The sequence below is a fragment of the Lepisosteus platostomus genome, chromosome 6, assembly GCF_059453375.1.
Source record: "Lepisosteus platostomus isolate fLepPlt1 chromosome 6, fLepPlt1.hap1, whole genome shotgun sequence".
Classification (NCBI taxonomy): Eukaryota; Metazoa; Chordata; class Actinopteri; order Semionotiformes; family Lepisosteidae; genus Lepisosteus; species Lepisosteus platostomus.
In genome coordinates this window covers 1,538,362-1,563,517 of record NC_142616.1, presented here as the reverse complement: position 1 = coordinate 1,563,517, position 25,156 = coordinate 1,538,362, and the positions used below count along the sequence as shown (strand labels likewise).

Genomic DNA, 25,156 nt, shown 5'->3' with positions numbered 1-25,156 from the left:
AATCAGAACCCGGCCTCTGTAGGAGATCTGGGGGAGCAGCCAGCGCCAGCGGTCCAGACGACCTTTCACTTTTTCAAGGAGCCCCTCCCAGTTCTTTTTCACGCTGGCCTCATCCCCCAGGTGCACCCCCAGGTATTTGAGTCCCCCTCTGGTCCAGCTGAGCCTCTCTGGCAAGGCTGGGGGACCCATCTCGCTCCACTCCCCCAGGAGTAGGGCGCTACTCTTGGCCCAGTTCACTTTGGCTGATGATAGCCGCTGGAAATCACTTAAAGTTGTCTGTAGCGCCCTGACATCCTGTTCTCCACTGACCACGACCATGATGTCATCAGCGTACGCCGAGATCTTGACAGTGGAGTCGGGGCAGCCCGGGATGGACAGGCCCCTGATGACCCGGCGCAGCTGATGTAGCAGAGGCTCGATGGCAAGGGAGTAGAGCATTCCTGAGAGTGCACAGCCCTGCCTGACTCCCCTCCGCACTGGAAACGGAGCACTCAGCCCTCCGTTGACCTTTAGCACACTGAAGATGTCACTGTACAGCACCTGAATCATGGCAACAAAGACAGGGCTGAACCCGAAGGACCTCATGGTCCTCCACAAATACTGATGTTCAACCCTATCGAAGGCCTTTTCCTGGTCTAACGAAATGAGACCAGTGTCTAAACCCAATAGTCTGGAGGTGGCCAAAACATCTCGAATCAGAAATATGTTATCAAAGATTGACCTTCCGGGCACGCAGTACGATTGGTCGGAGTGCACCACAGACCCCAGCACCACCTTCAGCCTGTTGGCCAGAGCCTTGGACAGGATTTTATAATCCACACACAGCAGGGCAACAGGTCTCCAGTTCTTAATGTCACACAGGTCCCCTTTCTTGGGCAGCAGGGTGACAACAGCTCTCCTGCAACTCAGTGGCAGATCCCCCTGCTCCAGACTTTCCAAATATACATCGAGCAGGTCAGGACCCAGCACAGCCCAGAAGGCACGATAGAATTCGGCTGGCAGGCCATCGAGACCAGGGGTCTTGCCATTGCTCAAGCCACTGAGTGCGGTGGAGAGCTCCTCCAGGGAGAGAGGCCTCTCCAGCCCTGCCCTTTCCTCTTCGGGGACCTGTGGAAGGTCTTTAAGGAACCTGCGTGTGCGGACCGAGTCCTCACTAGCCTCGCTGGAGAAGAGCGCTTTATAGAACTGCACGGTCCTCTCCTGGATCTGCCCGGCCTCGTGCAGCTCCTGCCCTGTCTCCGAGCGCAGGCAGTGGATCTGCCGGCTCTGGCCCGGTTTCTTCTCTAGGCCGAAGAAATAGCGAGTCGGGGCGTCTACCTGTGATGCACTCTGAACCCTAGAATTTATTAGAGCTCCTTGTACTTTTGTGTCCAGAAGGCCAATGAGTGATTCTTTTTGGGTGTGGAGGTCATCAATTAGCCTCCTGTCTGCACGACACTCCAGAGCCTGGTGGAGCTCCAGAATGTCTCTCTCCAGAGCCTTCATGGACTCATGGATACCTCTCGTGACACTTCCAGTGTGCTGCTGGCAGAACTGGCGAATCTGCACCTTGCCAATATCCCACCACTGCCTCAGGGAGACAAAGTGGGCTTTCTGACTCCTCCACTGCTGCCAGAAGAACACGAGGCAGTCGCAGAAGTGAGCATCGTCAAGCAGCTGGGTATTAAAGTGCCAGTAGGCACTGCGGGCCCTCACTGATGGCACAGCGACTGTGCAGACAGTGAGACAGTGGTCCGACAGGCCCACTGGACAGATGGAGCACTGCTTGACGATGCTGTAATGATGTTTACGGCAGTAAAGTCGGTCTAGCCTGGCCAGAGAGAGGGTATTCCCCCTGACCTGGGCCCAGGTGTACTGCCTCGTGTCCCCATGACATCTTCTCCAGATGTCAGTGAGGTCAGACTTGACGAGGATCCTGCGCAACTCCCTGGCCGACGGGCCATGTGGCTCTGCGTGATTCCTGTCCAGTGTGCTGCTCTCTGTGCAGTTGAAATCCCCCCCCAGGAAGACCAGCTCTTCAGGCTGGCAGGTCGCCAGTGCAGTCTCAAGCTCCCTGAAGAGGGTGACCCTCTCCCCGCCGTCGGTGGGAGCGTAAACGTTAATAAAAACAAAGGTTTTCTTTCCGATAACTACTCGCACGAGTAGCAGGCGACCCTTCACCACCTCCTGGACGGCGATAGAGAGGGGCTTGAACCCCACAGAGAACAGCACCGCGACCCCCGCGCTCACAGGGGACCCGTGACTGTACACGATGTCCCCCTGCCACTCCCGCTGCCAGGCGATGATGTTGGAGCTGTCGGTGTGGGTCTCCTGCAGGAAAGTCACCTGCAGGTTCTTTTCTTTGAGAATCTCCAACACCGCAGCTCGCTTCAAAGCCCTCCTGCACCCATTGGTGTTCAAACTCCCTATCCTAATGTCGCCCATGTTTGCGGAAAAGAAAAAAAGAAAAAACATAAAACACGAACAGACACGTAGCACGCAGACGGATAGTGATGTGACGTGAGGGACAGGACTCATTCGTGCTGAGGTGCGTTCCGCGGTCCTGCCCTGATCTTACCTAAAAGGCTCTTCAGGCGCCATCTCTCCTGATCGCTGAAGTCATTCGCACCCGAGCCCCTCTTCAGATGGCGCGTCGCGGAGAGGACAAAGAGCTCGGTGTCGGGAAAAAAGTCCTCGACCACAGTTCCCCTCTTACCTTTAGTCTTCTCTAAGAACTCCCTAATGCTCTGGAAACTGTAGCCTCCTCTGCAGCTCCGCCGGGCCGAGGAGCCCGAGGCGAGAGAGGAGTCGGTGAAGCCGCCCTCGTCGTCGCTCCCGGACTCCGAGGAGCTCCGGGCGGCGGCGGCGGTGGCGGCGAGGACACTCCAGCGCGTCCTCACTCTCCCGGTGTCGGAGTCACTCGCGGCCCCCGGGCCGGCGACAGAGCCGCCCTCCACCGAGCTCTCTGTGCTGCGCTTCTTCTGCACCGCACTCTGCACAGATTTTTTCGTGCGCTTTCTCCGCGGCGTCTTAAAACCATCATCTATTTTTTCAGATGATAACTCATTTCCTCCCCACACCGTGTCTGCAATTTTCGCTGGCGCTTGAGACGCGTTTTCCCCTGTCGGTGTCACTACCTGCTCTCTCTCTCCCTGACTCTCCTGAGCAGCGCTCATCTCTCCGCCAGCGCTCATCTCTTGCTCTCCGGTGTGGGGGGCTCCCTGCTCTTCTGAGGGCTGCGGTGGTCCACTCTTTACTATCTGCTCTCCTGACTGGGACGCCACCGGCTCGGGCTCACCTGCTCCCTCCAGCGATCTCCTCTCCTGCACCCCGGCCGTGGGCTCTGACTCCCCGCTGCCTCCCTGCGCTGCTCCGCTCCCCGCTGCCTGGCGCTGTCGGCTAGCCTCCTGTGCGCCCTGGGGCTGAGGCTCCCTGCCTGTCTCTTCCTCCACCTCCGGGCAGTTCTTCACCACATGCCCCTCGCTCCCGCACCTGAAGCACTTCATCGATTCCGAAGTCACGAATACAACATAGTCGCAGCTGTCAATACGAAATTTAAGGGCCACATTGATCTCTTCCGTGGGGTTTTTTAGGATGACGTAGACCTGTCTCCGGAAAGAGACGACGTGCTTCAGCTGCGGAGCCCTGCAGCCCAGAGGGACCCTCCTGATCGGAGAGACCACCTGTCCGTATCGGGACAGTTCCCTCTCCAGCAGCTCGTTCCTCATGAACGGAGGCACGTTGGAGAGGGTGATCTTTCGAGCCGGGGCCGCGAGAGGCAGTACCGGGGTGAAGGTGCCGTCCAGGACAACTCCCTTCTCCACCAGGGTGTTTGCCAAATCGGTAGACTGCAAGAAAATGACTATACCTCCACTCATGCGGGAAGCGGACCTGATGTTCCTGCAGCCCACGACCTCCCCGACCGCAAGAACGCACCTCTCAAGCGGACAGAACTCCGCAGGGGAGATTTTCACACCATGGCGACGAGTTAGTTTCTCAAAGGAGAGGTCTGGAGGATCAGAGCCTCCAGAACCGGCCATGATGAGAAAATAAACCCCGCTTTTCCCCAAAAAAGACAGAAAAACACAAACCCAGTGAAGAAAACACCGCCACACGATCAAACCCACCGAAGCTCCGCCCACTCACTCACTCAGTCTCGCGAGAAACACACAGAGAGAGAGAGAGGGGTTCATACACACACACTGACTGGACACTCCAGTACATTAACACTGCACTGAAAGAGAGAGAGGGGTTAATACAGACACACTGACTGGACACTCCAGTACATTAACACTGCACTGAGAGAGAGAGGGGTTCATACAGACACACTGACTGGACACTCCAGTACATTAACACTGCACTGAGAGAGAGAGAGGGGTTAATACACACACACTGACTGGACACTCCAGTACATTAACACTGCACTGACAGAGAGAGGGGTTAATACAGACACACTGACTGGACACTCCAGTACATTAACACTGCACTGAGAGAGAGAGGGGTTCATACAGACACACTGACTGGACACTCCAGTACATGAACACTGCACTGAGAGAGAGAGGGGTTCATACAGACACACTGACTGGACACTCCAGTACATTAACACTGCACTGAGAGAGAGAGGGGTTAATACACACACACTGACTGGACACTCCAGTACATTAACACTGCACTGAGAGAGAGAGAGGGGGGTTAATACAGACACACTGACTGACACTCCAGTACATTAACACTGCACTGAGAGAGAGAGGGGTTAATACACACACACTGACTGGACACTCCAGTACATTAACACTGCACTGAGAGAGAGAGAGAGAGGGGTTCATACAGACACACTGAGAGAGAGAGGGGTTAGTACACACTCACCTGCAGCAGGAAGGTGTTCTCCTTGTCAGGCATCTCCAGCGCTGTGGTGCTCCTGGCGTCCAGGATGGAGGAGCATGGGATAGCCAGCCTGGGCTTGGAGGACTACAGAGAGAGTGAGAGAATAGTCACTCCACACGTCAGCTTTCCTCTCCTCCTCTCCCTCACCTTGGGCGGGATGAAGAACTCCAGCAGGTGCTCCTCTCCCTCTCCTCTTCCCTCTCCTCTCCCCCTCTCCCCTCTCCTCCTCCTCTCCCTCACCTTGGGCGGGATGAAGAACTCCAGCAGGTGCTCCTCTCCCTCTCCTCTTCCCTCTCCTCTCTCCTCCTCCTCTCCCTCACCTTGGGCAGGATGAAGAACTGCAGCAGGTGCTCCTCTCCTCTCCCCTCTCCCCTCTCCTCCTCTCCCTCTCTCCCCTCTCCTCCTCCTCTCCCTCACCTTGGGCAGGATGAAGAACTGCAGCAGGTGCTCCTCTCCTCCTCCTCTCCCCTCTCCTCCTCTCCCTCTCTCCTCTCTCCGCCTCCTCTCCCCTCTCCTCTCCCCTCTCCTCCTCTCCCTCTCTCCCCTCTCCTCCTCTCCCTCTCTCCCCTCTCCTCCTCCTCCTCTCCCTCACCTTTGGCGGGATGAAGAACTCCAGCAGGTGCTCCTCTCCCCTCTCCGCCTCCTCTCCCCTCTCCCTCTCTCCCCTCTCCTCCTCCTCTCCCTCACCTTGGGCGGGATGAAGAACTCCAGCAGGTGCTCCTCTCCTCCTCCTCCTCCTCCCTCGGTCAGCGCGAGGCGACACTTCTGCCAGCGGGCGGCGGGGGTGCGCGGGGGGCCGGGGGCCGCGTGCGAGCGCAGGCGGGCGGGGCCGTCCCGCAGGGTCCTGGGCGGGGGGCCGGGGGCCGGGGGGGCCGCGCGGCCCAGGCTCAGGCCCAGGCGCTCCAGCCGCTGGCTCCAGCGCTCGGCCTCGCCGGCGGGGGCCCCCGGGGGCCCCGGGGGCCCGGGGGGCCCGCGCCAGTGCAGGATGCCCCTCACGCTGCGCCCCACGCTGCGCAGGGAGAAGCGCTTCCTCAGCTTGCTCTTGGGGTGCCCGTTGCCCCGCGGCGCGGCGCCGCCCCCTGCGCCCCCCTCCGAGGAGGCGCAGGAGGAGGAGGAGGAGGAGGAGGGCGGCCCCAGCTCGCGCTCGAAGTGGCGGGCGAAGCGCTCGGCGAACAGCCGGCCGCAGGCGGCGGCGGTGTCGGGCGCGGGGGGCCGCGGCTGCTCGCGCAGGAAGGCGCGCACGTGGCGGGCGAAGTCGGCGGCCGCGGCCCGCGCGTGGAGCTCGCAGAACTCGGCCCAGCCGGGCGGCGCGGGCGGGGGCGGGGGCGAGGGGGGGCGGCCCCCCGCGCCGGGCAGCACCGAGCCGTTCATGGGCGAGGGGGGGGGCGGGGCGACCTCTTCCATCCTCTCAGGGGGCCGTCAGAACCCCGAGACCCCAAGAGCCGCCGGAACTCTGAACAGATGGAGAACAACAGCAGTGTGAGTCTGTGTGTGTGTGTGTGTGTCTATACAGTGAGTCTGTACTCCAGGTGTGTGTGTGTGTCTATACAGTGAGTCTGTACTCCAGGTGTGTGTGTCTATACTCCAGGTGTGTGTGTCTATACAGTGTGTCTGTACTCCAGGTGTGTGTGTCTATACTCCAGGTGTGTGTGTCTATACAGTGTGTCTGTACTCCAGGTGTGTGTCTGTCTCTATACAGTGAGTCTGTACTCCAGGGGTGTGTGTGTCTATACAGTGAGTCTGTACTCCAGGTGTGTGTGTGTGTGTGTGTGTGTGTGTGTGTGTGTGTGTGTGTGTGTGTGTCTATACAGTGAGTCTGTACTCCAGGGGTGTGTGTGTGTCTATACAGTGAGTCTGTACTCCAGGTGTGTGTGTGTGTGTCTATACAGTGTGTCTGTACTCCAGGTGTGTGTGTCTATACAGTGAGTCTGTACTCCAGGGGTGTGTGTGTGTCTATACAGTGAGTCTGTACTCCAGGTGTGTGTGTGTGTGTGTGTCTGTACAGTGAGTCTGTACTCCAGGTGTGTGTGTGTCTATACAGTGAGTCTGTACTCTAGGTGTGTGTCTGTCTCTATACAGTGAGTCTGGACTCCAGGTGTGTGTCTGTCTCTATACAGTGAGTCTGGACTCCAGGTGTGTGTCTGTCTCTAAACAGTGAGTCTGGACTCCAGGTGTGTGTCTGTCTCTATACAGTGAGTCTGGACTCCAGGGGTGTGTGTGTGTCTATACAGTGAGTCTGTACTCCAGGGGTGTGTGTGTCTATACAGTGAGTCTGTACTCCAGGTGTGTGTGTGTGTCTATACAGTGAGTCTGTACTGCAGTTGTGTGTATCATACACAGTAAAAAACAGTCTAGTACAGAGGAGCCCTGAGAGCATAGAGATTGTGGTAAAATCACAGTACAGTGCATTAAAGCATAGAGACTGCAGTACAATCACAGCACCCAGATGTGATAGAGTCACAGCACACAGACGTGGTCAAGTCACAGTACAGTGCAGTAAGGCACAGAGAGATTGTGGTAAAGACACAGCACACAGATGTGGTCAAATCAAAGCAATGTGGTAAAATCAGTAAAGTCACAGCACACAGGTGTGGTAAAGTCACAGCACACAGGTGTGATAGGGTCACAGCACACAGGAGTGGTAGAGTCACAAGCACACAGCTGTGGTAGAGTCACAAGCACACAGGAGTGGTAGAGTCACAAGCACACAGGAGTGGTAGAGGCACAAGCACACAGGAGTGGTAGAGTCACAAGCACACAGGAGTGGTAGAGGCACAAGCACACAGGAGTGGTAAAAACACAGTACAGTACAGTAAGGCACAGAGACACACACATGGTAAAATAACAGCACACGGTTGTGATAAAATCGCAGCACACTGATGTGGTAGAGTCACCACACACAGATGTGATCGAGTCAGGTAGGATCACAGCACACAGGTGGTCCAGTCACAGTACAGTGGAATTAGGAAGAGAGAGATTACTGTAAAATCACAGCACAGTGCAGCAAGGCATGGAGAGACTGTGGTACAGTCACACCACACAAACGTGGTAAAGTCACAGCACACAGGCATGATAAAGTGACAACACACAGATGTAGTAAAGTCACAGCACACAGCTGTGGTAGAGTCACAAGCACACAGATGTGGTAAAGTCACAGCACACAGGTGTGATAGAGTCACAGTACACAGGTGTAATAAAGTGTAGAGTCATAACACACAGGTGTGGTAAAGTCTCAGCACAGAGATGCAGTAATGTCGCAGCGCACAGATGTGGTAGAGTCACAACACACAGGTGTGATAGAGTCGCAGTACACAGGTGTAATAAAGTGTAGAGTCCCAGCACACAGATGTGGTAAAGTGACAGCACAGACATGCTGTGAAGTCACAAGCACACAGGTGTGATAAAGTCGCAGCACACAGGTGTAATAAAGTAACAGCACACAGGTGTGATAAAGTAACAGCACACAGGTGTGATAAAGTCGCAGCACACAGGTGTCATAAAGTAACAGCACACAGGTGTGATAAAGTAACAGCACACAGGTGTGATAAAGTCGCAGCACACACAGGTGTGATAAAGTAACAGCACACAGGGGTGATAAAGTAACAGCACACAGGTGTGTAAGTCACAAGCACACAGGTGTGCTCTCTGCAACACAGAGGTTTTCCTGCACGAGCCGATCTCACCTGCCGCGCGGCGCCATGGTCTGCGCTCCTGCCCCGGAGACGGACGGGTCCCCTCGCGGACGGTGACGACACCAGCCGACGTGTCGACCCGGACCCGGATCCGCCGGCCGGCCCGACACGGAGCCTCAGAGCCTCACCCGGGGGCGGACCGCAGCGCAGGCGGGGCGATGTCCCGGCCGGTCCTGGCGGCTGGCTCGGTTCCGATCGAACCCCAGACCCGCGCTCCTGATCCAGCGAGCAGCACCAGCAGATATCCGCTGCGGCGGCCGGGCCGGGCCGGGCCGGGCTCGGTCTCACTCTCTCCCCGCCTCGGCGCCGCTCCCGCAGTCTCGGCACCGGTCCGGAACAGCTCCTCCGGGTCCGGGTCCGGGTCCGACCGTGACGATGGCGAATGTTTTCGCCACGGCCGTGAAATTTCGCGAGCGAGTGTCTGAGTGTGTGTGCAGCCCCACGGCCTCTCGCGATAATCCGGGAAAGGAAGAGGAGGAGAGCAGACCGGGATTCAACGGGAAAAACTTTATTAAGACCAGGAGCGGAGCGGGACGGGTTTCCTGGCGCAGGCGGCGGAGCCGGAGGTCCGAGCGGGACAGTGACCTTCCTCCTTCACTGACGGCACGGCGGAGTCACAGGGCCAGATAACAGAGCGCCAGCAGACACTGACAGCACAGACACAGTGATATATACACACAGGGAGCATACTGAGAGCCAGGAGATCACACACTGTATTATTATTATTAAGAGACGGGCTCACTGTCTGTTCCTCAGGCTGGGACAGGAGATCACACACTGTGTTATTATTATTGAGAGACGGGCTCACTGTCTGTTCCTCAGGCTGGGACAGGAGATCACACACTGTATTATTATTATTGAGAGACAGGCTCATTGTCTGCTCCTCAGGCTGGGACAGGAGATCATACACTGTATTATTATTATTGAGAGACAGGCTCACTGTCTGTTCCTCAGGCTGGGACAGGAGATCACACACTGTATTATTATTATTGAGAGACAGGCTCACTGTCTGTTCCTCAGGCTGGGACAGGAGATCACACACTGTGTTATTATTATTGAGAGACAGGGTCACTGTCTGTTCCTCAGGCTGGGACAGGAGATCACACACTGTATTATTATTATTGAGAGACGGGCTCACTGTCTGTTCCTCAGGCTGGGACAGGAGATCACACACTGTATTATTATTATTGAGAGACGGGCTCACTGTCTGTTCCTCAGGCTGGGACAGGAGATCACACACTGTATTATTATTATTGAGAGACGGGCTCACTGTCTGTTCCTCAGGCTGGGACAGGAGATCACACACTGTATTATTATTATTGAGAGACAGGCTCACTGTCTGTTCCTCAGGCTGGGACAGGAGATCACACACTGTATTATTATTATTGAGAGACAGGCTCACTGTCTGTTCCTCAGGCTGGGACAGGAGATCACACACTGTATTATTATTATTGAGAGACAGGGTCACTGTCTGTTCCTCAGGCTGGGACAGGAGATCACACACTGTATTATTATTATTGAGAGACGGGCTCACTGTCTGTTCCTCAGGCTGGGACAGGAGATCACACACTGTATTATTATTATTGAGAGACAGCCTCACTGTCTGTTCCTCAGACTGGGACAGGAGATCACACACTGTATTATTATTATTGAGAGACGGGCTCACTGTCTGTTCCTCAGGCTGGGACAGGAGATCACACACTGTATTATTATTATTGAGAGACAGGCTCACTGTCTGTTCCTCAGGCTGGGACAGGAGATCACACACTGTATTATTATTATTGAGAGACAGGCTCACTGTCTGTTCCTCAGGCTGGGACAGGAGATCACACCTGTATTATTATTATTGAGAGACAGGCTCACTGTCTGTTCCTCAGGCTGGGACAGGAGATCACACACTGTATTATTATTATTGAGAGACAGGCTCACTGTCTGTTCCTCAGGCTGTGACAGGAGATCACACCTGTATTATTATTATTGAGAGACAGGCTCACTGTCTGTTCCTCAGGCTGGGACAGGAGATCACACACTGTATTATTATTATTGAGAGACAGGCTCACTGTCTGTTCCTCAGGCTGGGACAGGAGATCACACACTGTATTATTATTATTGAGAGACGGGCTCACTGTCTGTTCCTCAGGCTGGGACAGGAGATCACACACTGTATTATTATTATTGAGAGACGGGCTCACTGTCTGTTCCTCAGGCTGGGACAGGAGATCACACACTGTATTGTTATTATTGAGAGACAGGCTCACTGTCTGTTCCTCAGGCTGGGACAGGAGATCACACACTGTATTATTATTATTGAGAGACGGGCTCACTGTCTGTTCCTCAGGCTGGGACAGGAGATCACACACTGTATTATTATTATTGAGAGACAGGCTCACTGTCTGTTCCTCAGGCTGGGACAGGAGATCACACACTGTATTGTTATTATTGAGAGACAGGCTCACTGTCTGTTCCTCAGGCTGGGACAGGAGATCACACACTGTATTATTATTGAGAGACAGGCTCACTGTTCCTCAGGCTGGGACAGGAGATCACACACTGTATTATTATTATTGAGAGACAGGCTCACTGTCTGCTCCTCAGGCTGGGACAGGAGGTCACACACTGTATTATTATTATTGAGAGACGGGCTCACTGTCTGTTCCTCAGGCTGGGACAGGAGATCACACACTGTATTATTATTATTGAGAGACGGACTCACTGTCTGTTCCTCAGGCTGGGACAGGAGATCACACACTATTATTATTATTATTGAGAGACAGGCTCACTGTCTGTTCCTCAGGCTGGGACAGGAGATCACACACTGTATTATTATTATTGAGAGACGGGCTCACTGTCTGTTCCTCAGGCTGGGACAGGAGATCACACACTGTATTATTATTATTGAGAGACAGGCTCACTGTCTGTTCCTCAAGCTGGGACAGGAGATCACACACTGTATTATTATTATTGAGAGACGGGCTCACTGTCTGTTCCTCAGGCTGGGACAGGAGATCACACACTGTATTATTATTATTGAGAGACGGGCTCACTGTCTGTTCCTCAGGCTGGGACAGGAGATCACACACTGTATTATTATTATTGAGAGACGGGCTCACTGTCTGTTCCTCAGGCTGGGACAGGAGATCACACACTGTATTATTATTATTGAGAGACGGGCTCACTGTCTGTTCCTCAGGCTGGGACAGGAGATCACACACTGTATTATTATTATTGAGAGACGGGCTCACTGTCTGTTCCTCAGGCTGGGACAGGAGATCACACACTGTATTATTATTATTGAGAGACAGGCTCACTGTCTGTTCCTCAGGCTGGGACAGGAGATCACACACTGTATTATTATTATTGAGAGACAGGCTCACTGTCTGTTCCTCAGGCTGGGACAGGAGATCACACACTGTATTATTATTATTGAGAGACGGGCTCACTGTCTGTTCCTCAGGCTGGGACAGGAGATCACACACTGTATTACTATTATTGAGAGACGGGCTCACTGTCTGTTCCTCAGGCTGGGACAGGAGATCACACACTGTATTATTATTATTATTGAGAGACAGGCTCACTGTGTTCCTCAGGCTGGGACAGGAGATCACACACTATATTATTATTATTGAGAGACAGGCTCACTGTTCCTCAGGCTGGGACAGGAGATCACACACTGTATTATTATTATTGAGAGACAGGCTCACTGTCTGTTCCTCAGGCTGGGACAGGAGATCACACACTGTGTTATTATTATTGAGAGACAGGCTCACTGTCTGTTCCTCAGGCTGGGACAGGAGATCACACACTGTATTATTATTATTGAGAGACGGGCTCACTGTCTATTCCTCAGGCTGGGACAGGAGATCACACACTGTATTACTATTATTGAGAGACGGGCTCACTGTCTGTTCCTCAGGCTGGGACAGGAGATCACACACTGTATTATTATTATTGAGAGATGGGCTCACTGTCTGTTCCTCAAGCTGGGACAGGAGATCACACACTGTATTATTATTATTGAGAGACGGGCTCACTGTCTGTTCCTCAGGCTGGGACAGGAGATCACACACTATATTATTATTATTGAGAGACGGGCTCACTGTCTGTTCCTCAGGCTGGGACAGGAGATCACACACTGTATTATTATTATTAAGAGACAGGCTCACTGTTCCTCAGGCTGGGACAGGAGATCACACTGTATTATTATTATTGAGAGACAGGCTCACTGTCTGTTCCTCAGGCTTTGACAGGAGAACACTGTACTGAGAGAGAGAGGGGGGTTAATACAGACACACTGACTGGACACTCCAGTACATTAACACTGCACTGAGAGAGAGAGGGGTTAATACACACACACTGACTGGACACTCCAGTATATTAACACTGCACTGAGAGAGAGAGAGGGGTTCATACACACACACTGACTGGACACTCCAGTACATTAACACTGCACTGAGAGAGAGGGGTTAATACAGACACACTGACTGGACACTCCAGTACATTAACACTGCACTGAGAGAGAGGGGTTAATACAGACACACTGACTGGACACTCCAGTACATTAACACTGCACTGAGAGAGAGAGGGGTTAATACACACACACTGACTGGACACTCCAGTATATTAACACTGCACTGAGAGAGAGGGGTTAATACAGACATACTGACTAGACACTCCAGTACATTAACACTGCACTGAGAGAGAGAGGGGTTAATACAGACACACTGACTGACACTCCAGTACATTAACACTGCACTGAGAGAGAGAGGGGTTCATACAGACACACTGACTGGACACTCCAGTACATTAACACTGCACTGAGAGAGAGAGGGGTTAATACAGACACACTGACTGACACTCCAGTACATTAACACTGCACTGAGAGAGAGAGGGGTTCATACAGACACACTGACTGGACACTCCAGTACATTAACACTGCACTGAGAGAGAGAGGGGTTCATACAGACACACTGATTGGACACTCCAGTACATGAACACTGCACTGAGAGAGAGGGGTTAATACAGACACACTGACTGGACACTCCAGTACATTAACACTGCACTGAGAGAGAGAGTGGTTAATACACACACACTGACTGGACACTCCAGTACATTAACACTGCACTGAGAGAGAGAGAGGGGGGTTAATACACACACACTGACTGGACACTCCAGTACATTAACACTGCACTGAGAGAGAGAGGGGTTAATACAGACACACTGACTGGACACTCCAGTACATTAACACTGCACTGAGAGAGAGAGGGGTTCATACAGACACACTGACTGGACACTCCAGTACATTAACACTGCACTGAGAGAGAGAGGGATTCATACAGACACACTGACTGGACACTCCAGTACATTAACACTGCACAGAGAGAGAGAGGGGTTCATACAGACACACTGACTGGACACTCCAGTACATTAACACTGCACTGAGAGAGAGAGGGGTTAATACAGACACACTGACTGGACACTCCAGTACATTAACACTGCACTGAGAGAGAGAGGGGTTAATACAGACATACTGACTGGACATTACGGTACATTAACACTACAATGTGTGGGGATATGATTTTATACTTTGGTAGTCTGTAGATTAGGAGTAAGAATGTTAGAGGTAGTAACTCAAATTTACCAGAAGGTGGCAATAGAGAGACATATCGTTTTGGCACTACAACTACAGTGTGTATATGAAACTGGAAAATGAGATCTTAGTATAACATAAATATTCGATTCTACTGTAATGAGACTGTAGCCCCTATTGTAACAGGACTGTTGTACTATACTGGGACTGTAGCTCCTAATGTAACAGGACTGTTGTACTGTACTGGGACTGTAGCCCCTATTGTAACAGACTGGTCTACTGTACTGGGACTGTAGCTCCTATTGTAACAGACTGGTCTACTGTACTGGGACTGTGTCTCCTATTGTAACAGGACTGGTCTACTGTACTGGGACTGTAGGTCCTATTGTAACAGGACTGGTCTACTGCACTGGGACTGGAGCCCCTATTGTAACAGACTGGTCTACTGTACTGGGACTGTAGCCCCTATTGTAACAGGACTGGTCTACTGTACTGGGACTGTAGCCCCTATTGTAACAGGACTGTTGTACTATACTGGGACTGTAGCTCCTAATGTAACAGGACTGTTGTACTGTACTGGGACTGTAGCCCCTATTGTAACAGACTGGTCTACTGTACTGGGACTGTAGCTCCTATTGTAACAGACTGGTCTACTGTACTGGGACTGTAGCTCCTATTGTAACAGGACTGTTCTACTGTACTGGGACTGTAGCTCCTATTGTAACAGACTGGTCTACTGTACTGGGACTGTAGCTCCTATTGTAACAGACTGGTCTACTGTACTGGGACTGTAGCCCCTGTTGTAACAGGACTGTTCTCCTGTATTGAGTATATAGCTCTTAAATTGGAGAATTTTAATGCTGTGCTGTTACTTTAACTTCATAATGTTGCACTTCTGTTTTTGTTACAAATCTGTTTTTTTAGAGTAAGATCCTATATACAACGACATACGGTACCATCTTGTTCTAAAGTGTAATCGTGTAAATGCGCTTGTACATGAGACATTACGGTAATGGCAGCCGAAATGGCGGCGCCCACAGACACGCGGGACGTGTCCGCAGACAGAAGGGGATAACCGCGGCCTGACTGACGGGGAGACTTCACCGCCTCACAGTGAGCCCTCATCATCCTCATATTGCCGTATTGATGGACATAGGAGAATAAGTTCGCTGACCTGCTAGTTACAATGGAACAAGCGAGGGGTCTGAACAGACACCTCCACGGCCGAAGCGTGTTTTCTTTCTTCTCTTTTCAGCGTGGAATAAACCCGTTGTCTATTATTCACTTCTTCCATTGCAGCCTGCGCCTGCTGACACAGCTGCCCACCTGAGCTATCGGTACAGTGATGTTGACAGTGACAGTGGTGATTAATAATTATTAGTGCCAGTATTAGCAGCAGCAGTAGTTACAGCAGTGTCAGTGACAGTGTCAGTGTGTAACGGGGTCAGTGGTGCTGGTGTTGACAGTGACAGTGGTGATTAATAATTATTAGTGCCAGTATTAGCAGCAGCAGTAGTTACAGCAGTGTCAGTGACAGTGTCAGTGTGTAACAGGGTCAGTGGTGCTGGTGTTGACAGTGACAGTGGTGATTAATAATTATTAGTGCCAGTATTAGCAGCAGCAGTAGTTACAGCAGTGTCAGTGACAGTGTCAGTGTGTAACGGGGTCAGTGGTGCTGGTGTTGACAGTGACAGTGGTGATTAATAATTATTAGTGCCAGTATTAGCAGCAGCAGTAGTTACAGCAGTGTCAGTGACAGTGTCAGTGTGTAACAGGGTCAGTGGTGCTGGTGTTGACAGTGACAGTGGTGATTAATAATTATTAGTGCCAGTATTAGCAGCAGCAGTAGTTACAGCAGTGTCAGTGACAGTGTCAGTGTGTAACAGGGTCAGTGGTGCTGGTGTTGACAGTGACAGTGGTGATTAATAATTATTAGTGCCAGTATTAGCAGCAGCAGTAGTTACAGCAGTGTCAGTGACAGTGTCAGTGTGTAACAGGGTCAGTGGTGCTGGTGTTGACAGTGACAGTGGTGATTAATAATTATTAGTGCCAGTATTAGCAGCAGCAGTAGTTACAGCAGTGTCAGTGACAGTGTCAGTGTGTAACGGGGTCAGTGGTGCTGGTGTTGACAGTGACAGTGGTGATTAATAATTATTAGTGCCAGTATTAGCAGCAGCAGTAGTTACAGCAGTGTCAGTGACAGTGTCAGTGTGTAACAGGGTCAGTGGTGCTGGTGTTGACAGTGACAGTGGTGATTAATAATTATTAGTGCCAGTATTAGCAGCAGCAGTAGTTACAGCAGTGTCAGTGACGGTGTCAGTGTGTAACGGGGTCAGTGGTGCTGGTGTTGACAGTGACAGTGGTGATTAATAATTATTAGTGCCAGTATTAGCAGCAGCAGTAGTTACAGCAGTGTCAGTGACAGTGTCAGTGTGTAACGGGGTCAGTGGTGCTGGTGTTGACAGTGACAGTGGTGATTAATAATGATTAGTGCCAGTATTAGCAGCAGCAGTAGTTACAGCAGTGTCAGTGTGTAACAGGGTCAGTGGTGCTGGTGTTGACAGTGACAGTGGTGATTAATAATTATTAGTGCCAGTATTAGCAGCAGCAGTAGTTACAGCAGTGTCAGTGTGTAACAGGGTCAGTGGTGCTGGTGTTGACAGTGACAGTGGTGATTAATAATTATTAGTGCCAGTATTAGCAGCAGCAGTAGTTACAGCAGTGTCAGTGACAGTGTCAGTGTGTAACGGGGTCAGTGGTGCTGGTGTTGACAGTGACAGTGGTGATTAATAATTATTAGTGCCAGTATTAGCAGCAGCAGTAGTTACAGCAGTGTCAGTGACAGTGTCAGTGTGTAACAGGGTCAGTGGTGCTGGTGTTGACAGTGACAGTGGTGATTAATAATTATTAGTGCCAGTATTAGCAGCAGCAGTAGTTACAGCAGTGTCAGTGACAGTGTCAGTGTGTAACAGGGTCAGTGGTGCTGGTGTTGACAGTGACAGTGGTGATTAATAATTATTAGTGCCAGTATTAGCAGCAGCAGTAGTTACAGCAGTGTCAGTGACAGTGTCAGTGTGTAACGGGGTCAGTGGTGCTGGTGTTGACAGTGACAGTGGTGATTAATAATTATTAGTGCCAGTATTAGCAGCAGCAGTAGTTACAGCAGTGTCAGTGACAGTGTCAGTGTGTAACAGGGTCAGTGGTGCTGGTGTTGACAGTGACAGTGGTGATTAATAATTATTAGTGCCAGTATTAGCAGCAGCAGTAGTTACAGCAGTGTCAGTGACAGTGTCAGTGTGTAACGGGGTCAGTGGTGCTGGTGTTGACAGTGACAGTGGTGATTAATAATTATTAGTGCCAGTATTAGCAGCAGCAGTAGTTACAGCAGTGTCAGTGACAGTGTCAGTGTGTAACGGGGTCAGTGGTGCTGGTGTTGACAGTGACAGTGGTGATTAATAATTATTAGTGCCAGTATTAGCAGCAGCAGTAGTTACAGCAGTGTCAGTGACAGTGTCAGTGTGTAACGGGGTCAGTGGTGCTGGTGTTGACAGTGACAGTGGTGATTAATAATTATTAGTGCCAGTATTAGCAGCAGCAGTAGTTACAGCAGTGTCAGTGACAGTGTCAGTGTGTAACGGGGTCAGTGGTGCTGGTGTTGACAGTGACAGTGGTGATTAATAATTATTAGTGCCAGTATTAGCAGCAGCAGTAGTTACAGCAGTGTCAGTGACAGTGTCAGTGTGTAACAGGGTCAGTGGTGCTGGTGTTGACAGTGACAGTGGTGATTAATAATTATTAGTGCCAGTATTAGCAGCAGCAGTAGTTACAGCAGTGTCAGTGACAGTGTCAGTGTGTAACAGGGTCAGTGGTGCTGGTGTTGACAGTGACAGTGGTGATTAATAATTATTAGTGCCAGTATTAGCAGCAGCAGTAGTTACAGCAGTGTCAGTGACAGTGTCAGTGTGTAACGGGGTCAGTGGTGCTGGTGTTGACAGTGACAGTGGTGATTAATAATTATTAGTGCCAGTATTAGCAGCAGCAGTAGTTACAGCAGTGTCAGTGACAGTGTCAGTGTGTAACGGGGTCAGTGGTGCTGGTGTTGACAGTGACAGTGGTGATTAATAATTATTAGTGCCAGTATTAGCAGCAGCAGTAGTTACAGCAGTGTCAGTGACAGTGTCAGTGTGTAACGGGGTCAGTGGTGCTGGTGTTGACAGTGACAGTGGTGATTAATAATTATTAGTGCCAGTATTAGCAGCAGCAGTAGTTACAGCAGTGTCAGTGACAGTGTCAGTGTGTAACAGGGTCAGTGGTGCTGGTGTTGACAGTGACAGTGGTGATTAATAATTATTAGTGCCAGTATTAGCAGCAGCAGTAGTTACAGCAGTGTCAGTGACAGTGTCAGTGTGTAACAGGGTCAGTGGTGCTGGTGTTGACAGTGACAGTGGTGATTAATAATTATTAGTGCCAGTATTAGCAGCAGCAGTAGTTACAGCAGTGTCAGTGACAGTGTCAGTGTGTAACGGGGTCAGTGGTGCTGGTGTTGACAGTGACAGTGGTGATTAATAATTATTAGTGCCAGTATTAGCAGCAGCAGTAGTTACAGCAGTGTCAGTGACAGTGTCAGTGTGTAACAGGGTCAGTGGTGCTGGTGTTGACAGTGACAGTGGTGATTAATAATTATTAGTGCCAGTATTAGCAGCAGCAGTAGTTACAGCAGTGTCAGTGACAGTGTCAGTGTGTAACGGGGTCAGTGGTGCTGGTGTTGACAGTGACAGTGGTGATTAATAATTATTAGTGCCAGTATTAGCAGCAGCAGTAGTTACAGCAGTGTCAGTGACAGTGTCAGTGTGTAACGGGGTCAGTGGTGCTGGTGTTGACAGTGACAGTGGTGATTAATAATTATTAGTGCCAGTATTAGCAGCAGCAGTAGTTACAGCAGTGTCAGTGACAGTGTCAGTGTGTAACGGGGTCAGTGGTGCTGGTGTTGACAGTGACAGTGGTGATTAATAATTATTAGTGCCAGTATTAGCAGCAGCAGTAGTTACAGCAGTGTCAGTGACAGTGTCAGTGTGTAACGGGGTCAGTGGTGCTGGTGTTGACAGTGACAGTGGTGATTAATAATTATTAGTGCCAGTATTAGCAGCAGCAGTAGTTACAGCAGTGTCAGTGACAGTGTCAGTGTGTAACGGGGTCAGTGGTGCTGGTGTTGACAGTGACAGTGGTGATTAATAATTATTAGTGCCAGTATTAGCAGCAGCAGTAGTTACAGCAGTGTCAGTGACAGTGTCAGTGTGTAACAGGGTCAGTGGTGCTGGTGTTGACAGTGACAGTGGTGATTAATAATTATTAGTGCCAGTATTAGCAGCAGCAGTAGTTACAGCAGTGTCAGTGACAGTGTCAGTGTGTAACAGGGTCAGTGGTGCTGGTGTTGACAGTGACAGTGGTGATTAATAATTATTAGTGCCAGTATTAGCAGCAGCAGTAGTTACAGCAGTGTCAGTGACAGTGCCAGTGTGTAACGGGGTCAGTGGTGCTGGTGTTGACAGTGACAGTGGTGATTAATAATTATTAGTGCCAGTATTAGCAGCAGCAGTAGTTACAGCAGTGTCAGTGACAGTGTCAGTGTGTAACAGGGTCAGTGGTGCTGGTGTTGACAGTGACAGTGGTGATTAATAATTATTAGTGCCAGTATTAGCAGCAGCAGTAGTTACAGCAGTGTCAGTGACAGTGTCAGTGTGTAACGGGGTCAGTGGTGCTGGTGTTGACAGTGACAGTGGTGATTAATAATTATTAGTGCCAGTATTAGCAGCAGCAGTAGTTACAGCAGTGTCAGTGACAGTGTCAGTGTGTAACAGGGTCAGTGGTGCTGGTGTTGACAGTGACAGTGGTGATTAATAATTATTAGTGCCAGTATTAGCAGCAGCAGTAGTTACAGCAGTGTCAGTGACAGTGTCAGTGTGTAACAGGGTCAGTGGTGCTGGTGTTGACAGTGACAGTGGTGATTAATAATTATTAGTGCCAGTATTAGCAGCAGCAGTAGTTACAGCAGTGTCAGTGACAGTGCCAGTGTGTAACGGGGTCAGTGGTGCTGGTGTTGACAGTGACAGTGGTGATTAATAATTATTAGTGCCAGTATTAGCAGCAGCAGTAGTTACAGCAGTGTCAGTGACAGTGTCAGTGTGTAACAGGGTCAGTGGTGCTGGTGTTGACAGTGACAGTGGTGATTAATAATTATTAGTGCCAGTATTAGCAGCAGCAGTAGTTACAGCAGTGTCAGTGACAGTGTCAGTGTGTAACGGGGTCAGTGGTGCTGGTGTTGACAGTGACAGTGGTGATTAATAATTATTAGTGCCAGTATTAGCAGCAGCAGTAGTTACAGCAGTGTCAGTGACAGTGTCAGTGTGTAACAGGGTCAGTGGTGCTGGTGTTGACAGTGACAGTGGTGATTAATAATTATTAGTGCCAGTATTAGCAGCAGCAGTAGTTACAGCAGTGTCAGTGACAGTGTCAGTGTGTAACAGGGTCAGTGGTGCTGGTGTTGACAGTGACAGTGGTGATTAATAATTATTAGTGCCAGTATTAGCAGCAGCAGTAGTTACAGCAGTGTCAGTGACAGTGTCAGTGTGTAACAGGGTCAGTGGTGCTGGTGTTGACAGTGACAGTGGTGATTAATAATTATTAGTGCCAGTATTAGCAGCAGCAGTAGTTACAGCAGTGTCAGTGACAGTGTCAGTGTGTAACGGGGTCAGTGGTGCTGGTGTTGACAGTGACAGTGGTGATTAATAATTATTAGTGCCAGTATTAGCAGCAGCAGTAGTTACAGCAGTGTCAGTGACAGTGTCAGTGTGTAACAGGGTCAGTGGTGCTGGTGTTGACAGTGACAGTGGTGATTAATAATTATTAGTGCCAGTATTAGCAGCAGCAGTAGTTACAGCAGTGTCAGTGACAGTGTCAGTGTGTAACGGGGTCAGTGGTGCTGGTGTTGACAGTGACAGTGGTGATTAATAATTATTAGTGCCAGTATTAGCAGCAGCAGTAGTTACAGCAGTGTCAGTGACAGTGTCAGTGTGTAACGGGGTCAGTGGTGCTGGTGTTGACAGTGACAGTGGTGATTAATAATTATTAGTGCCAGTATTAGCAGCAGCAGTAGTTACAGCAGTGTCAGTGACAGTGTCAGTGTGTAACAGGGTCAGTGGTGCTGGTGTTGACAGTGACAGTGGTGATTAATAATTATTAGTGCCAGTATTAGCAGCAGCAGTAGTTACAGCAGTGTCAGTGACAGTGTCAGTGTGTAACAGGGTCAGTGGTGCTGGTGTTGACAGTGACAGTGGTGATTAATAATTATTAGTGCCAGTATTAGCAGCAGCAGTAGTTACAGCAGTGTCAGTGACAGTGTCAGTGTGTAACGGGGTCAGTGGTGCTGGTGTTGACAGTGACAGTGGTGATTAATAATTATTAGTGCCAGTATTAGCAGCAGCAGTAGTTACAGCAGTGTCAGTGACAGTGTCAGTGTGTAACGGGGTCAGTGGTGCTGGTGTTGACAGTGACAGTGGTGATTAATAATTATTAGTGCCAGTATTAGCAGCAGCAGTAGTTACAGCAGTGTCAGTGACAGTGTCAGTGTGTAACGGGGTCAGTGGTGCTGGTGTTGACAGTGACAGTGGTGATTAATAATTATTAGTGCCAGTATTAGCAGCAGCAGTAGTTACAGCAGTGTCAGTGACAGTGTCAGTGTGTAACGGGGTCAGTGGTGCTGGTGTTGACAGTGACAGTGGTGATTAATAATTATTAGTGCCAGTATTAGCAGCAGCAGTAGTTACAGCAGTGTCAGTGACAGTGTCAGTGTGTAACAGGGTCAGTGGTGCTGGTGTTGACAGTGACAGTGGTGATTAATAATTATTAGTGCCAGTATTAGCAGCAGCAGTAGTTACAGCAGTGTCAGTGACAGTGTCAGTGTGTAACAGGGTCAGTGGTGCTGGTGTTGACAGTGACAGTGGTGATTAATAATTATTAGTGCCAGTATTAGCAGCAGCAGTAGTTACAGCAGTGTCAGTGACAGTGTCAGTGTGTAACAGGGTCAGTGGTGCTGGTGTTGACAGTGACAGTGGTGATTAATAATTATTAGTGCCAGTATTAGCAGCAGCAGTAGTTACAGCAGTGTCAGTGACAGTGTCAGTGTGTAACGGGGTCAGTGGTGCTGGTGTTGACAGTGACAGTGGTGATTAATAATTATTAGTGCCAGTATTAGCAGCAGCAGTAGTTACAGCAGTGTCAGTGACAGTGTCAGTGTGTAACAGGGTCAGTGGTGCTGGTGTTGACAGTGACAGTGGTGATTAATAATTATTAGTGCCAGTATTAGCAGCAGCAGTAGTTACAGCAGTGTCAGTGACAGTGTCAGTGTGTAACAGGGTCAGTGGTGCTGGTGTTGACAGTGACAGTGGTGATTAATAATTATTAGTGCCAGTATTAGCAGCAGCAGTAGTTACAGCAGTGTCAGTGACAGTGTCAGTGTGTAACGGGGTCAGTGGTGCTGGTGTTGACAGTGACAGTGGTGATTAATAATTATTAGTGCCAGTATTAGCAGCAGCAGTAGTTACAGCAGTGTCAGTGACAGTGTCAGTGTGTAACAGGGTCAGTGGTGCTGGTGTTGACAGTGACAGTGGTGATTAATAATTATTAGTGCCAGTATTAGCAGCAGCAGTAGTTACAGCAGTGTCAGTGACAGTGTCAGTGTGTAACGGGGTCAGTGGTGCTGGTGTTGACAGTGACAGTGGTGATTAATAATTATTAGTGCCAGTATTAGCAGCAGCAGTAGTTACAGCAGTGTCAGTGACAGTGTCAGTGTGTAACAGGGTCAGTGGTGCTGGTGTTGACAGTGACAGTGGTGATTAATAATTATTAGTGCCAGTATTAGCAGCAGCAGTAGTTACAGCAGTGTCAGTGACAGTGTCAGTGTGTAACGGGGTCAGTGGTGCTGGTGTTGACAGTGACAGTGGTGATTAATAATTATTAGTGCCAGTATTAGCAGCAGCAGTAGTTACAGCAGTGTCAGTGACAGTGTCAGTGTGTAACGGGGTCAGTGGTGCTGGTGTTGACAGTGACAGTGGTGATTAATAATTATTAGTGCCAGTATTAGCAGCAGCAGTAGTTACAGCAGTGTCAGTGACGGTGTCAGTGTGTAACGGGGTCAGTGGTGCTGGTGTTGACAGTGACAGTGGTGATTAATAATTATTAGTGCCAGTATTAGCAGCAGCAGTAGTTACAGCAGTGTCAGTGACAGTGTCAGTGTGTAACGGGGTCAGTGGTGCTGGTGTTGACAGTGACAGTGGTGATTAATAATTATTAGTGCCAGTATTAGCAGCAGCAGTAGTTACAGCAGTGTCAGTGACAGTGTCAGTGTGTAACAGGGTCAGTGGTGCTGGTGTTGACAGTGACAGTGGTGATTAATAATTATTAGTGCCAGTATTAGCAGCAGCAGTAGTTACAGCAGTGTCAGTGACAGTGTCAGTGTGTAACGGGGTCAGTGGTGCTGGTGTTGACAGTGACAGTGGTGATTAATAATTATTAGTGCCAGTATTAGCAGCAGCAGTAGTTACAGCAGTGTCAGTGACAGTGTCAGTGTGTAACGGGGTCAGTGGTGCTGGTGTTGACAGTGACAGTGGTGATTAATAATTATTAGTGCCAGTATTAGCAGCAGCAGTAGTTACAGCAGTGTCAGTGACAGTGTCAGTGTGTAACGGGGTCAGTGGTGCTGGTGTTGACAGTGACAGTGGTGATTAATAATTATTAGTGCCAGTATTAGCAGCAGCAGTAGTTACAGCAGTGTCAGTGACAGTGTCAGTGTGTAACGGGGTCAGTGGTGCTGGTGTTGACAGTGACAGTGGTGATTAATAATTATTAGTGCCAGTATTAGCAGCAGCAGTAGTTACAGCAGTGTCAGTGACAGTGTCAGTGTGTAACGGGGTCAGTGGTGCTGGTGTTGACAGTGACAGTGGTGATTAATAATTATTAGTGCCAGTATTAGCAGCAGCAGTAGTTACAGCAGTGTCAGTGACAGTGTCAGTGTGTAACGGGGTCAGTGGTGCTGGTGTTGACAGTGACAGTGGTGATTAATAATTATTAGTGCCAGTATTAGCAGCAGCAGTAGTTACAGCAGTGTCAGTGACAGTGTCAGTGTGTAACGGGGTCAGTGGTGCTGGTGTTGACAGTGACAGTGGTGATTAATAATTATTAGTGCCAGTATTAGCAGCAGCAGTAGTTACAGCAGTGTCAGTGACAGTGTCAGTGTGTAACAGGGTCAGTGGTGCTGGTGTTGACAGTGACAGTGGTGATTAATAATTATTAGTGCCAGTATTAGCAGCAGCAGTAGTTACAGCAGTGTCAGTGACAGTGTCAGTGTGTAACGGGGTCAGTGGTGCTGGTGTTGACAGTGACAGTGGTGATTAATAATTATTAGTGCCAGTATTAGCAGCAGCAGTAGTTACAGCAGTGTCAGTGACAGTGTCAGTGTGTAACGGGGTCAGTGGTGCTGGTGTTGACAGTGACAGTGGTGATTAATAATTATTAGTGCCAGTATTAGCAGCAGCAGTAGTTACAGCAGTGTCAGTGACAGTGTCAGTGTGTAACGGGGTCAGTGGTGCTGGTGTTGACAGTGACAGTGGTGATTAATAATTATTAGTGCCAGTATTGGCAGCAGCAGTAGTTACAGCAGTGTCAGTGACAGTGTCAGTGTGTAACGGGGTCAGTGGTGCTGGTGTTGACAGTGACAGTGGTGATTAATAATTATTAGTGCCAGTATTAGCAGCAGCAGTAGTTACAGCAGTGTCAGTGACAGTGTCAGTGTGTAACGGGGTCAGTGGTGCTGGTGTTGACAGTGACAGTGGTGATTAATAATTATTAGTGCCAGTATTAGCAGCAGCAGTAGTTACAGCAGTGTCAGTGACAGTGTCAGTGTGTAACGGGGTCAGTGGTGCTGGTGTTGACAGTGACAGTGGTGATTAATAATTATTAG

At 50.0% G+C, this 25,156-nt stretch overlaps 2 protein-coding genes across 4 annotated transcripts in view; one reads left to right on the top strand and one right to left on the bottom strand.

Annotated features, from left to right (window-relative positions):
* The window catches only part of sh2b1 (SH2B adaptor protein 1), a 30,682-nt gene extending 21,994 nt beyond the window's left edge, over nucleotides 1-8,688 (bottom strand). Inside the window, exons 1-3 of the mRNA XM_088633807.1 lie at nucleotides 8,547-8,688; nucleotides 5,551-6,316; nucleotides 4,846-4,947 (exon numbers count right to left, since the gene is read on the bottom strand). Of these exons, the coding sequence (XP_088489933.1) occupies nucleotides 4,846-4,947; nucleotides 5,551-6,267 (819 nt within the window). The 5' untranslated portion in view covers nucleotides 6,268-6,316; nucleotides 8,547-8,688. The remainder of the gene's footprint in view (nucleotides 1-4,845; nucleotides 4,948-5,550; nucleotides 6,317-8,546) is intronic.
* Nucleotides 8,689-8,930: 242 nt separating this feature from the next.
* The window catches only part of mto1 (mitochondrial tRNA translation optimization 1), a 42,006-nt gene continuing 25,780 nt past the window's right edge, over nucleotides 8,931-25,156 (top strand). Inside the window, exon 1 of one of the 3 annotated variants that reach the window (XM_088633800.1) lies at nucleotides 8,931-9,121. In XM_088633800.1, coding sequence (XP_088489926.1) covers nucleotides 8,931-9,121 — 191 coding nt within the window. Of the gene's footprint in view, nucleotides 9,122-15,064; nucleotides 15,256-25,156 lie in introns of those variants that run through there. The other 2 variants (XM_088633803.1, XM_088633802.1) reach the window with 2 other exon arrangements.